Below are 13776 nucleotides of genomic sequence, written 5' to 3'. Positions count from 1 at the left end.
CCGGCAGGTCCCGAGCATCCCCCGGGTAGCTTTCGGACAATTGCCGCCCATCTTTGGGATGCTGCTGGAACCCTCCCGCGCGGTGCCCGCGTCCCCCGTGCCGCACCACCCCGCCAGCGCTGGCACCTTCCGGGCGCCGCCCGCCGCTCCGCGCAGCAGCGGCGCTAATCCGCTTCCCCCGCGCCGCCGGCGGGCGCGGCCTCTCAGCACTGGCCGTGCGGGCGGAGCCGGCGCTCCGGTACCGGCCGGGAGGCGCGGCCACGCTCCGCGCCGGCCGCTTGGCTTGGCCGCACCCCGTGCCGCCCGCGAGAAGGCGGAGGGCGGGTCACACACCGCATTTGGAGAAGAGGGCGTGGCCGTGCTCCATATTTGCGGGAGTCAGCGGAGCGCGGAGCGGTACCGGTTACCGGAGGGGTGGGACGGCTCCTCCGGGCACCGGCGGCTCGGCGTCGCCCCGTGAGAGGCTGTCGCGGTGTGCCGTCATGACCGGACCTCGATGCTCTCCGGACGGTTCACGCCACGCGCGGTCCCGAGCGGGAGCTCTGCTCCCGTTGGCAGAGCGGGTGACGTGAGGCGGCCCCGGGAGCGCCGTGCCGGGAGCAGCGGCCGCGCCTCCCCCGCCGCCGCGGACTACAGTTCCCGGCGTTCCCCGCGCTCCCGGCGCGCAGGCGCGCTGCGCGCGGGGCGCACGCCGGGCCCGGCATGGCGGAGCCGGAGGCCGCGCAGCCCGGGCGGCCCCCGCCGGGCCCCGGGACGGCAGCGGCGGGGACGGCGGGGGCGAGCGGGGTGGCGGCTGGAGGAACGGGATCCAGCGACCCGGCGCGGCCCGGGCTGAGCCAGCAGCAGCGGGCGAGCCAGCGCAAGGCGCAGGTGCGGGGGTTCCCCCGCGGGAAGAAGCTGGAGAAGCTGGGGGTGTTCTCGGCGTGCAAGGTGGGGGACAGCGGCACCGGGAGGGCGGGAGGGCGGGAGGTGGGGTTCCAGGCTGTGCATGACGGCGGGATGCGAGGACGGGCACGGGTGGGGTTGCAGGAGGGATGCAGGGGATACAGGAGTGGGGGGTCAGTGCTGTGCATGGGTGCGGGATGAAGGACGAGGATGCTGACCTGAGTGCGGGATGCAAGCACGCTTATGGGTGTAGGAGAGGAATTTAGGGATGCAGGAGGGTGAGTGCAAGGAATATATGGACAAAGGATGCGGGATTGGGATGTACACGGGGTGCAGGACGGGGTGCTGGGCTGTGTGCAGGCAGGGGCTGCAGGAAGAGAGTGCTGAGTTACCCAAGGGAGGTGCAGGGATGTCACTGGGCAGGGGCTGCAGAGTCCTGGGGTGCACGGGGGAGTGTTGGGGTGGTGGGGGCTGAGAAAACAGGTAGGAGGGAGCCAGGGAAATCCTTTGGCCACAGAAGGTGGCAGCCTCGGCGTGTGGTGGCGCGTGGGCCACAGCAGTGACCGCTGCCGTCCCTCTTCCCAGGCCAACGACGCCTGCAAGTGCAATGGCTGGAAGAACCCCAACCCCCCCACAGCCCCTCGAATGGACCTGCAGCAGCCGGTGACCAACCTGAGTGAGCCGTGCCGGAGCTGTGGCCACGCGCTGGGTAACTCCCCTGGCACCTCCCGGGCACGCCGGGCACGGCGCTGATCCCTTGGTCTCACCGTGGCTTTCTCTCCGGCACAGCGGACCATGTGTCTCACCTGGAGAACGTCTCAGAGGAGGAGATCAACCGTCTGCTGGGCATGGTGGTGGATGTGGAGAACCTCTTCATGTCGGTGCACAAGGAGGAGGACACGGACACCAAGCAGGTGTATTTCTACCTGTTCAAGGTGCGTCTGGGGGTGTGCATGTCTCACTGCCCCGCTCGTGGGGGCACTTGTGCAGAGTTTCTGGTCATTGTTGGGGCTGCTGTCCCACTGCTTGTGCTCTGTTGGAGCTGGCACTGAAGCTGGGGCTGTGAACCATCCCACAGCCCAGAGACCTGGAACGCTGACCCTTTTCTGGAGTGACTGCTCTCCTGGCCTTGGATTCCCCAGGGGGGCAGTTCTGGGGGATGAATGGGTATGCTCCAAGGGCAGCACCGGTGCCTTCCTGGCTCTGGAAATTGGAGCAGCCCCATGGTGGCATTCATTCACCTCCAGCATTCCTGGAGCATCTGGTTCCTGGGACTCTTTTGACCGTGTCTGTTGGTGTCTTTGTAGCTGCTGCGGAAGTGCATCCTGCAGATGAGCCAGCCTGTGGTCGAGGGGTCCCTGGGGAGCCCTCCCTTTGAGAAACCAAACATTGAGCAGGTGAGGCTGCTGTCAGGCTGGTGCACTGACTTGTCCTGTGTTCTGCTGCTCTTGCACGGTCCCCTCACTCTGGCAAGGCCCCAGAGCAGCCCCTGGCACCTCCCCACTGTGCCATCCTCTCCCCAGGGAGTCCTGAATTTTGTGCAGTACAAGTTCAGCCACTTGCCGCCCAAGGAGCGCCAGACCATGTATGAGCTCTCCAAGATGTTCCTGCTGTGCCTCAACTACTGGAAGCTGGAGACACCGTCCCAGTTCCGTCAGCGCTCCCAGAATGACGATGTGGCCACCTACAAGGTCAACTACACCAGGTGAGGGCAGGGGGCCATGGAGCCAGCCACCCTGGGGTCTAACTCCCAGGGTGTCTCCCAGACTGTAAGTCCACTAGGACAGCAGGCACCCAGTGGTGACGTTCCCCCCCTCACACAGCCCCCTGAATATCAGACTAGCCCAGAGGTCCGAGGCTGTGTGGGGAGGAATATTAGGAGATGACAAAGATTTCCAAAAGAGGCTCTTACCCCAATATACGTTGGTTCAGCTCTCTTTATTCTGTGATGCTCATGGGGAGAGCGGGGCAAAAAAGAACGAACAGGAGATGTCAGGGGTTTATCCAGGCTTTGGACAGGGTGGGCTTCCCTGGCTCTCTGCCAACCCCGTTGGGGCAGGAAGGAGGGGTCTGGGGTTATCTTGATCAGAGTCACAGGGTCCCGGGGAAGGGGGCACAGAGTGCCCATGAGCTTACTGTAACACAGTAGGGCCAATGCTTCTAAATGCCACCCGTGCCCTTCGTCCAGCCTGCTCCCAGCAGCACTGTCCCAGCAGGGATATGGTCACTGTGGGCTCCCTGGTTCCAGCCCTGTCTCCAGAGCCCTTTCCTGTCCCACAGGTGGCTGTGCTACTGCCATGTGCCACAGAGCTGTGACAGCCTGCCCCGCTATGAGACCACCCACGTCTTCGGGCGCAGCCTCCTCAAGTCCATCTTCACGGTGACCCGCCGGCAGCTGCTGGAGAAGTTCCGGGTGGAGAAGGACAAGCTGGTGCCGGAGAAGCGGACACTGATCCTCACGCACTTCCCCAAGTAGGTGCTCAGTGTGGAGATGGCTGCTGGAGCACTGAGGGGACTTGCATGCTGATGTGCCACTTCCTTCCAGGTTCCTTTCCATGCTGGAGGAGGAGATCTACGGTGAGAACTCTCCAATCTGGGAGGCTGATTTCACAGTGCCAGCTGCGGAGGGTGCCCAGCTGGTGTCTCGCCCAGGTATTTCAGGAAGCAGCTCCCTCTGTTTGGAGGGTTGAGAGATAAAGGGTGAAGGTGTGGCAGAGCAGTGGCAGTCCTGGGCTGCCGTGGCGTGATGAGGCATTTTCCAGCGGTCATGGGCACCGTGGGTCTGTTGCAGCTGCAGTCAGCACCGTTGCTGTGCCCACCACTCCTCTCTTCAGCAAGAAGCTTAGCAGCAGCAGCTCAGCCACCAGCCTGGACACCAGCACCCCAGAGCCCCTGCCAGGTAAGGTCACGCCAGGAAGCTGGAACTGTCTGTGGTCCATCCCAGCCCTGGATCCCAGCTCTGCTCCCATCCCAGGAGAGAAGCGGAAGCTACCTGAGAGCCTGACGCTGGAGGATGCCAAGCGGATCCGTGTCATGGGAGACATCCCCATGGAGCTGGTGAACGAGGTCATGCTGACCATCACGGACCCCGCTGCCATGCTGGGCCCCGAGGTACGGGCTGCCAATGCTGGGGCGCCTCTGGTCCCCTCCGTGCCCCACAGAGCTGCTTCCCCAGAGTGTCAGGGTGGAGTGGGGCTCTCCCAGCAGAGGGTGTGCAGGGCCAGTGACCCCCCCCCGTGCCCCCAGACCAGCCTGCTGTCGGCCAATGCGGCGCGGGACGAGACGGCGAGGCTGGAGGAGCGCCGCGGCATCATCGAGTTCCACGTCATCGGCAACTCGCTCTCGCAGAAATCCAACAAGAAGATCCTGATGTGGCTGGTGGGGCTGCAGAACGTCTTCTCGCACCAGCTGCCCCGCATGCCCAAGGAGTACATCACTCGCCTCGTCTTTGACCCGTGCGTGGCTGGGGGATGCAGGGGGGCCGGTGTGGGGGGCTCCCCTCACCCTCGGCCCTGCTGCCCGCAGGAAGCACAAGACCCTGGCACTGATCAAGGATGGACGAGTGATCGGGGGCATCTGCTTCCGCATGTTCCCTACCCAAGGCTTCACGGAGATTGTCTTCTGCGCTGTCACCTCCAATGAGCAAGTGAAGGTGAGAGCAGAGAGGAGGGAGGTGGGCGCACACGTGTGCCCCCCAAAGCCTGGCGTGGGCAGGATGGTCTCTCTGTAGCTGGTGTAGGGCTGCCCCAGCCCCTTGGGCAGCCAAACCTGCTCAGTGCTGGCCAGCCCCAAGCGGTGGTAGTTGCTCCAGGTCATCTTCCAGCTGCCATTTCCATGGTGGGGAGGGGGTTGTTTATCCCAGCTGGGGCTGCCTGCGGGGGTTCCTGTCTCACGGTACTTCCCCAAGGGCTATGGGACGCACCTGATGAACCACCTGAAGGAGTACCACATCAAGCACAACATCCTCTACTTCCTCACCTATGCAGACGAGTACGCCATTGGCTACTTCAAAAAGCAGGTGGGCTCCTTTCCCTGGGAGCTGCTCCCAGCTCTGCTGCACACCTGCCTCCCCCACCAACCCCCTCCCACCTGCCTCTCTCTCCTAGGGCTTTTCCAAGGACATCAAGGTCCCCAAGAGCCGCTACCTGGGATACATCAAGGACTATGAGGGGGCGACGCTGATGGAGTGTGAGCTGAACCCCCGCATCCCCTATACTGAGCTTTCACACATCATCAAGAAGCAGAAGGAGGTATGGCCCAGGGGTGGGCATGAGGGTATGTGACCACCAGCCACCCCCTGAAGGCAGAGGAGAGGTGTGGGGCTGTGCTGGCCCTGAGAGCAGACTTGCAGGGTGGCATTTACACTGTCTGGGGTTGTCTCTGGCCCTGCACGGTGGGTTTGTGGGGTCCCACATCACAGTGTGGCTCCCTGGAGCACCCTGCAGCCTGCACTCATCTGCTCCCTTCCAACCCCCATTCCTCGCAGATCATCAAGAAGCTGATCGAGAGGAAACAAGCGCAGATCCGCAAAGTCTACCCAGGCCTGACCTGCTTCAAGGAGGGTGTGCGGCAGATCCCCATCGAGAGCGTCCCTGGCATCCGTGAGTCCTGGCAGGGGGACTGGCAGGAGGGCTCTGTCCTCCCTCTCCATGGCTGCAGTGCAGACATGGTGACACAGACACTTGTCTTCCAGGAGAAACAGGATGGAAACCACTGGGGAAGGAGAAGGGGTGAGTGCTGTGTCAGGGTGGGGGTAGACCTGCAGCAGAGGGCTGGGGGCTCAGCTTGGGCTGTCCCTCAGTCTTGGTGTTTTCCTGGTCCTGGAGTGGAGAGAGGCTGATGGGCACTGGCTTTGTCCTGCAGGAAGGAGCTGAAGGACCCGGACCAGCTGTATAACATGCTGAAGAACCTCCTGGCCCAGATCAAGGTGTGGGCAGGAAAGGACCCTCACTCTGGGGTCCCTGTCCACCTGACAGCCCTCAGAGCTCTCTCCCTTGGGATGGGCTGTACAGGGCTTTGCCCTTGGGGACCGCTGGGGTGATGCAGGTGTGGGAGGAGCAGGACCCCTGGGTGCTGGAGCAGACAAGGGTTGTCCAGCCTTTGTCCAATTGCTCCAACTGCCCCCCACTTCTCCCCAGACCCACCCCAGTGCGTGGCCCTTCATGGAGCCGGTGAAGAAGTCAGAGGCACCAGACTACTATGAAATCATCCGCTTCCCCATTGGTAGGTTGCTGTGTCCAGCACCCCAGGACAGGATTGCAGAAGAGGGGGCTGAGAACCCCACATTAATTGTGGGGTCTGTGCTGGGGACTCGTGTTTGGGGTGGTAGGAGCCTCGGGATAGTCCAGAGAGGGATGAGTTGAGATCCGTGGCTGATGTCCAGCTCAGTGGCTGGGGGGTGCAGAGGCCTGGGGAGGGGTGCTGTCCTGTCCCACCTGCAGACCTGAAGACCATGACGGAGCGGCTGAAGAATCGCTACTACGTCACCAAGAAGCTTTTCATCGCCGACCTGCAGCGCATCATCACCAACTGCCGCGAGTACAACCCGCCCGACAGCGACTACTGCAAGTGTGCCAACACCCTGGAGAAGTTCTTCTACTTCAAGCTCAAGGAGGGCGGGCTCATCGACAAGTAGCCGGGGCTGGCCTGGACCTGCTGTGGCCACCGGCCCTCCCGTGGGAGGGACAGGGCTCCTGTGGGATCCAGCCCCACTCTCTCTGTTGCTAGGAGCTGCTGGAGGGATTGGTGCTGCTGAGCAGCCTGGGGAGCTGGGCTTTCCTTCCTGAGGAGCCCCAGGGGTTGAGGGGCTGGTGCTTTTATCCCTGAGAGCTCAGGGCAGCTCTGGCTGCCTCTTCTAGTGAATGGGGGTGAGGCTGGAGCTGCCTCATCAGGATCTGCCCCAGGGCAGGGACAGCACTGAGCTCCTGCCTCTGCCTGGGGAGGGGGAGCCCCCTGAGCCCTGTGCATCCCCCTTACCTGGGATCGTGCCTTCTGCCCTGACTTCCTGTGACAGGGCAGGGGCACACAAGTGCTTTGGTTTCTGCTCCGTCCACATGCAGGCAGCCCCCGCCCCTCACACTGAATGTACAGCGGGGTCAGCCCTGTGCTGCCCGCAGGGTGCTGCTCCTGGGCCAGGGTCCTGCCGGGTGGGGGGCTCTGCCCTGCACACCCAGCTCCTGCTGCCTGTCAGCTCTTCCCTCCTCCTGGGGCAGGTCTGCCTTCCCTGCCTGTACATCCTCCCTGCCTGTCCCTGTTGCCAGCTGGGGAGTGGGGGGCTGCCAGCCCCTGTCCTGCCCCTCTGAGTGCCAGGGACGGTGGCTGCCCGGTGCTGTGCTGGTCTCTGCTCCCTGCTCTGCTCTGGCTGGCAGCCACCTCTGCTTGTCCTCCCCTTGCTCTCCCCTCCTTGTGCCCCCTACCCCTTTTCCTGCCCCACACTCCCCCATTCCACTTGACTGGTGTTTTCGTTGGTTTGTTTGTTTTTTTAATAAATGTCCTTGTGCAGACCCATATCCATCCTTGGGGCTCACCCCAGCTCGGTAGGCAGCGGGGGGAACCACCTGGGATGTTCAGGAAGGTGCTGGGGAGGGGAACAGGAACAGCTCGGGATGGGGAGAGAGTGAAGATGCCCGTGGACGGGCTGGGGTGCACTGGGCAGAACTGGGGTGCAGGGCTCGGCTGGGGTGCCGGGTGTTGACAGGCCGGGGCGCAGGGGCGGTCTGGGTACGGGGAGGTTCCGTGGGAGCTCCACTCGGTTTTGGTTTCGGTTTCAGTTCGCAGCCGGGGCGCCAAGGGGATCCCCGGGCCGGGCGGGAGGCTCGGCCCGGCTCGGCTCGGCTCGGCTCAGTTTGGCCCCAGCGCGGCCCCCCCTTGCCGAGCCTTCCTCCTGCCCCGCCCGCCGCTCTCGGTGCCGCCTCCGGTTTCGTTTCCCGGCTGCGGCGGCTCCGGGGCGCGGAGCGGCGGCGAATGGAGCTCCGCGGGTACCAGCGGGAGGCGGCGGCCCCGGCCCTGCGCGGCCGCAACAGCATCGTTTGGCTGCCCACGGGCGCCGGGAAGACACGCGTGGCCGTCCACGTCTGCCGGCGGCACCTGGAGAGCCGGCGGGGCGCCAAGGTGGCCGTGCTCGTCAACAAGGTGCTGCCCTGCCCCGGGACCGGGGAGCCGCCGGCCGTGTCCTGGCCGGTGCTGAGTGTGGTCCTGTGGGCGCAGGTGCACCTGGTGGACCAGCACACCGAGAAGGAGTTCCACGCACTGCAGGACGCCTTCAAGGTGACGTCCATCAGTGGGGACACCAGCCACAAAACCTGCTTCGCTGACCTGGTGGAGAAAAGCGACGTTGTCATCTGCACAGCCCAGATTCTGCAGAACGCCCTGGTCAGCACGGAGGAGGACGTGCACGTCGAGCTGACAGGTGGGCATCAGGCTACTGATACTGCTGGTCCCACAGCTGTGGCTGAGCCCCCAGCTGAGCAACCATCTCACCCTGCTCCCCTCCCTGGCCCGGAGCAGATTTCTCGCTGCTGGTGATAGACGAGTGCCACCACACGCACAAGGACGCCGTCTACAACAAGATCATGCTGAGATACCTCCAGCGCAAGCTCAGTGGGGAGCAGGACCTGCCACAGGTCCTGGGGCTGACGGCATCCCCTGGCACTGGGGGGGCAACATCCTTTGAGGGGGCCGTAGAGCACATCCTGCAGGTGCGTCCTGTGCCCCCTGTCCTGTTTCAGCACGGCTCCCCCGGGGTTCAGCAGGATGTCCCTTGGGATGGGGAGTGATGCCCAGGTGTGTGGGTGGTGAGAAGCCCGGAGGAGTCATCTCCAAACTCACCAGGTGAGCACCAAGTGCTGTATTGTCCTGGGCAGCTGGGCTCAGGGTGGCAGCAGGTCTTTCCCTCTCAGATCTGTGCCAACCTGGACACTGAGAAGATCACATCGGTGCAGGACGAGATGCAGCACCTGCAGAGCCACGTCCCCCAACCCAAGAAGCAGTATGACCTGTGCCAGGAGAGAGTTCAGGTGAGGGACAGCTGCTCAGAGCCCTGGGGCTGCTCACTGGGTGGAAGATGAGACCCCCAAGCCCTGCTGGGTGAGGGGCCTTCATCTGCTTCGCTCAGGCCAGCGTGAAAAATCAGTTGACCCAGAGCCTTGCTGCTGGGGGATCCTGTAACTGCCTGGGTCCCACCATGCAAGCAGCCATAATTCCTGGCTCCTGAGCCCCTCTCTGCTCCCAGGACCCCTTTGGTGAGCAGCTGAAGAAGATGATGCTGCGGATCCAGCAGTTCATGGAGCAGCCGGATTTCTCGCGGGACTTCGGCACGCAGATGTACGAGCAGCGCGTCGTGGAGCTGGAGAAAAGAGGTGAGGGTGTGGCAGTGCGGGTGTGGCAGGGCTGAGCTGCGGGGACGGGCTGTGACTGCCGCGTCCCCTGCCCTGCCAGCTGCAGAGATGTTTTGTCGCAAGACGCGGGTGTGCGCCCTGCACCTGCGCAAGTACAACGACGCTTTGCTGATCAATGACACCGTGAGGATGGTCGACGCCTTCCAGTGCCTCCAGCAGTTCTACAGCGCTGAGAGGGATAAGAACAACCCCACTGAACAGTTCCTCACCGCCACTTTTGAGGGTAACAGACGGGCCTGAAGGGAGGGTGATGCTGGCTGCATTTGGGGTGCAGGGAGTGTCCCTGACACCCCGCTCACCCGTGCAGAGAACAGGGAGAAGCTGCAGGCACTTGCTGGGGATCACCGCTATGAGAACCCCAGGCTGGCCAAGCTGGAGGGGATCCTGCGTGAGCACTTTCAGCCCCTGGGCACTTCTCGTGGCATCGTCTTCACCAAGACAAGGCAGAGTGCCTACAGCCTGCTCAGCTGGCTGCAGACCACGGCCACGCTCCGTGGGCAGCACATCAGGGCCGCCGTCCTCACCGGCGCTGGCTACAGCAACCAGACCAGGCACATGACACAGGTGAGTGGAGGGTGGGCAGGAGCTGGACTGACCCCACTTTGCACGTTTTGGGGGTGCTGTCCACGTCTCAGAGCCCTACAAAGCTGCTGAAGCATCACCCCCCTGTCTACCCAGAATGAGCAGCAGGATGTGATCAAGCAGTTCCGTCAGGGAGCCCTCAACCTGCTCTTCTCCACCAGTGTGGCCGAGGAGGGCCTGGACATCCCCGAGTGCAACGTCGTGGTCCGCTATGGGCTGATGACCAATGAGATTGCCATGATGCAGGTGCTGCCCAGGCTCCCTCTGGCCCTGCCAGGATCCCCCAGAGCTGCAGGGGTGGGACGTGGGGGCTCTTGCATTCCCCACAGGCAGCTCCCTGGGGATGAGCTCAGCCCTGGCAGAACGTCTCCTTGGGAAGGTGCAGGGGAGGGTGGAGGTGGCTCTGTCCTCACAGGGTAGCACAGCAAGCTTGGCTGTGTCCCTTTTCTATTGACTGCAACATTTGGACCTTGCCCTGCAGGCCCGGGGCCGTGCCCGTGCTGAGAATAGTGTCTACTCTGTCCTTGCCAAAGCCAACACCAGAGAGGTGACCCGAGAGCTGCTCAACGAGGACCTGGTGGAGCTCATGAAGAGGGCGATTCAGGCAGTGCAAGCCATGCCTGAGCAGGAATACTGCCAAAAGGTGGGCACTGGATGCTGCCATGGGCACTGGCAGGGCCAGGCAGCTCTTGATGCCTGCTCTGTCTCAGAAAGCACCAGACCCTGGGATGGGGCTGTGTGAGGGACCTGGGCCAGCGTGTGCCCGTCCTGCCCTGTGCTTGTGCTCCTGGGATGATGCATCCCTCGGTAGCATGGAGCTTGCCGTGTCTGCCACTGTCCTGGGCCGACCCTTTATGGGGAAAGCTGCACTCCAGGATGGCTTGGATGAATGGAGATGAGAGCTCTGAAGGCTGCTCTTAGATTATCAGGTTTATTAGGGATGGAGAAAGGTCTTGCTTGGAATGGCCAGACGCAGCACGTGGCAAGGCCTGAGGGGATGGAGGAGGGGAGAGACAAGGGGTAGAGAGGATGCTCTAGGAGGGGGTGGAAGTTCTAAGAGAGGGGAAGTTCCAAGAGAGTGGGGGTTCCAAGAGAGCGTCTGGCTCCTCAGAGACCCCTGGTCAAGGTGGGCTGGAACAAGACTTAGGCCAATGGGGTCACAGACACCTGATGTTTCAGGGGAGGGTTACAGGTGTGGGATGAACCATACATTTTGGGGGTTGAGATAGAACAGTCCATTTGACTTTTGGACCTATCTGTACGTAAGGGCATTGTCCAGCCAGTAGAGGTGATTGTTTTCATCCTGGCTGTATTATTGTAAATCTTTTGCCAGGCAATCATGTTCATTCATCCTCCCCAACACCCTTGTCCCCCTCTGTCCCCCACAGATCTGGGAGCTGCAGCGGGTGGCAGTGGCCAGCTGGCTGCTGAAGGAGGCCAGGCTCAGCGAGCAGCGGCAGCTGCACGACCCGGCCGCCGTTCGCCTGTACTGCGTCAACTGCAGCGCGGCCGTGTGCCGCGGCAGCGACATCCGCACCGTGGAGGCCATGCACCACGTCAACGTCAACCCCGCGTTTCGGTAGGGGGCTCCTGGGCAGGGCTGGGCAGGCAGATGGGTCAGGGTAGCACCAGCCTGGCAGATGGGTCAGGGTAGCACCAGCCTGGCAGATGAGTAAAGGTAGCACCAGCCTGGCAGATGGGTAAGGGTAGCACCAGCCTGGCAGATAGGTAGAGGTAGCACCAGCCTGGCAGATGGGTAAGGGTAGCACCAGCCTGGCAGATGAGTAAAGGTAGCACCAGCCTGGCAGATAGGTAGAGGTAGCACCAGCCTGGCAGATGGGTAAGGGTAGCACCAGCCTGGCAGATGAGTAAAGGTAGCACCAGCCTGGCAGATGGGTAAGGGTAGCACCAGCCTGCTGCCAGCTCTTTCTCAGGGACTTTGGTGCAGGGAGATTGCAGGAGCTTTGACTATGGGAGCTGTGCTGCCCCATTTGTGTCCCCAGGACTATCATCCTTACTGTCGGGTGGCCCTTTCTTTCCAGGTCATATTACAGAGTTTCCTCTGGGAAAATGCATTTCCAGAGGACTTTCAAGGACTGGGAGCCCGGCTGTCGTATTTCCTGCAAAGACTGCAGCCAGGTGAGCACCACAATTCCCCCATGTCTGCAGCCCAGTCAGAGCTGGAGGGACAGGCAGGGCTGTGCCTTGTGCCCCAGCTCCCAGCTGCACATGCCTGTGTCACGTGTGTGCTGTGGGACACGGACACAGGCTGTCTCCAAAGGAGGGACATGCCTTGGGAGTAAGAACTGACCCGGCCCTGTGGCCCTGCAGCCTGGGGACTCTGGGTGTGCCTCGGGTAACCGTCCCCTCCCTGCCCACACAGGACTGGGGGATGGAGATGCTGTACCGGCAGGTGAAGCTGCCTGTCCTCTCCATCAAAAACTTTGTGGTAGAGACACCAGCAGAGAAGAGGAGGTACAAGAAGTGGGGCGCTGTGACATTCCCCATCAAGGCATTTGACTATGTGGAGTACTGCTCTGGCACCTACAGCCTGTCCTTGTAGCACAAGCTCTGCTCAGAAGAGGACTGTTTCAGGGTGCTACATGAAACGGGGAGGCTTCCTCGACCCTTGGACAGAGAGCCACCCCTCACTCCTCTCTTTTTTGCTGGCCTGAGCCCAAGCAACGTGTCCCAAGCTGGAGCCATGGCTGCTGAAGGAGCTTTGCTGCACCCACATAGGATGAGATGCTGGGTTTGAAAACCACCCAACCCTTCCTTGCTCCCCATGCTGCTGCCTTCTCCACAACCCTGCCAGGAGAACCATCCCTTTCTGTGTGTCCAGGACATAGCCCAGCGCTTCTCCACTAATTTATGAACTCGATGTTCTCCATTAAAAGCACACATGCTAGACTGAAGGGGCAGGGTGGCTGCAGAGCTGGTTGGGTACGGGAGGCTTTGAGGGGGGACACTGCTCCAGAGGCAGAGCCATTGTACCCTGTGCCAGCAGAACTGGGGGGTCTCCAGGGGACACTGGAGTCTGTGAGGCTGCCCCGGCCCTGCCCCACCCGCAGACAGTGACCTGAGCCACTCGTCTCACCCACCCACCCATGACCCAACCTTCCCGAGGCCCAGAACGAGCCTAAACCCCTCTGGGGCAGCCCCAGGTGTCCCTGCGGGACTCTGGGCGTCCCCTCGCTCTCACCTGGGAGTGCCCTGGGAACCTTTTGGGTCCGAGCTGCGGGGGAGCCACGGGGCTTGCGGCAGGAGCCGGGACCAGGACCGGGCTGGCTTTGGGGCGGGGGATTCGGTACCGGGGGGATTCGGTACCGGGATGCAGGGCCGGCTCTGGGGCGGGGGATTCGGTACCGGGGTGCGGGGCCGGCTCTAGGGCAGGGGATTCGGTACCGGGGTGTGGGGCTGGCTCTGGGGCAGGGGATTCGGTACCGGGATGCAGGGCCGGCTCTGGGGCAGGGGATTCGGTACCGGGGGGATTCGGTACCGGGGTGCAGGGCCGGCTCTAGGGCAGGGGATTCGGTACCGGGGGGATTCGGTACCGGGGTGCAGGGCCGGCTCTAGGGCAGGGGATTTGGTACCGAGGTGTGGGGCTGGCTCTGGGGCAGGGGATTCGGTACCGGGGGGATTCGGTACCGGGGTGTGGGGCCGGCTCTGGGGCGGGAGATTCGGTACCGGGGGGATTCGGTACCGGGGTGTGGGGCCGGCTCTGGGGCAGGAGATTCGGTACCGGGGGGATTCGGTACCGGGGGATTCGGTACCGGGGGATTCGGTACCGGGGGGATTCGGTACCGGGGGATTCGGTACCGGGGGGATTCGGTACCGGGGGGATTCGGTACCGGGGGATTCGGTACCGGGGGGATTCGGTACCGGGGGGATTCGGTACCGGGGGGCTTCGGCG

General features: G+C 62.9%; 2 protein-coding genes across 3 annotated transcripts; both read left to right on the top strand.

Moving 5' to 3' along the window:
* The first annotated feature begins 687 nt into the window (after positions 1-687).
* KAT2A (lysine acetyltransferase 2A) lies at positions 688-7386 on the top strand. Its single transcript, XM_021532876.4, has 18 exons — positions 688-930; positions 1471-1594; positions 1675-1820; positions 2193-2282; positions 2409-2590; positions 3166-3357; positions 3431-3537; positions 3677-3784; positions 3860-3996; positions 4132-4340; positions 4411-4537; positions 4793-4903; positions 4992-5135; positions 5372-5486; positions 5579-5615; positions 5749-5812; positions 6024-6108; positions 6327-7386. The coding sequence occupies exons 1-18, from the start codon at positions 703-705 to the stop codon at positions 6518-6520; spliced, it is 2400 nt and encodes a 799-aa protein (XP_021388551.1). The 5' UTR covers positions 688-702; the 3' UTR covers positions 6521-7386.
* Positions 7387-7537: 151 nt separating this feature from the next.
* DHX58 (DExH-box helicase 58) lies at positions 7538-12778 on the top strand. Of its 2 annotated transcripts, XM_021532879.3 has the most exons (12): positions 7538-8016; positions 8092-8293; positions 8392-8582; positions 8784-8900; positions 9116-9242; positions 9322-9504; positions 9589-9845; positions 9960-10109; positions 10345-10506; positions 11252-11442; positions 11906-12002; positions 12247-12778. In XM_021532879.3, exons 1-12 carry the CDS (start codon positions 7849-7851, stop codon positions 12424-12426), a joined length of 2025 nt encoding a protein of 674 aa, XP_021388554.1. In that variant the 5' UTR covers positions 7538-7848; the 3' UTR covers positions 12427-12778. The 2 variants fall into 2 exon arrangements, with proteins under 2 accessions (XP_021388554.1, XP_021388552.1); XM_021532877.3 differs by having other exon boundaries at positions 7538-8293.
* The last annotated feature ends 998 nt before the right edge of the window (positions 12779-13776 follow it).

This window comes from Lonchura striata, chromosome 27 (assembly GCF_050655825.1).
Source record: "Lonchura striata isolate lonStrDom1 chromosome 27, ASM5065582v1, whole genome shotgun sequence".
NCBI classification, from domain to species: Eukaryota; Metazoa; Chordata; class Aves; order Passeriformes; family Estrildidae; genus Lonchura; species Lonchura striata.
The sequence above is the reverse complement of the archived record's forward strand: the minus strand, read 5'-3'. Positions and strand labels throughout refer to the sequence as shown.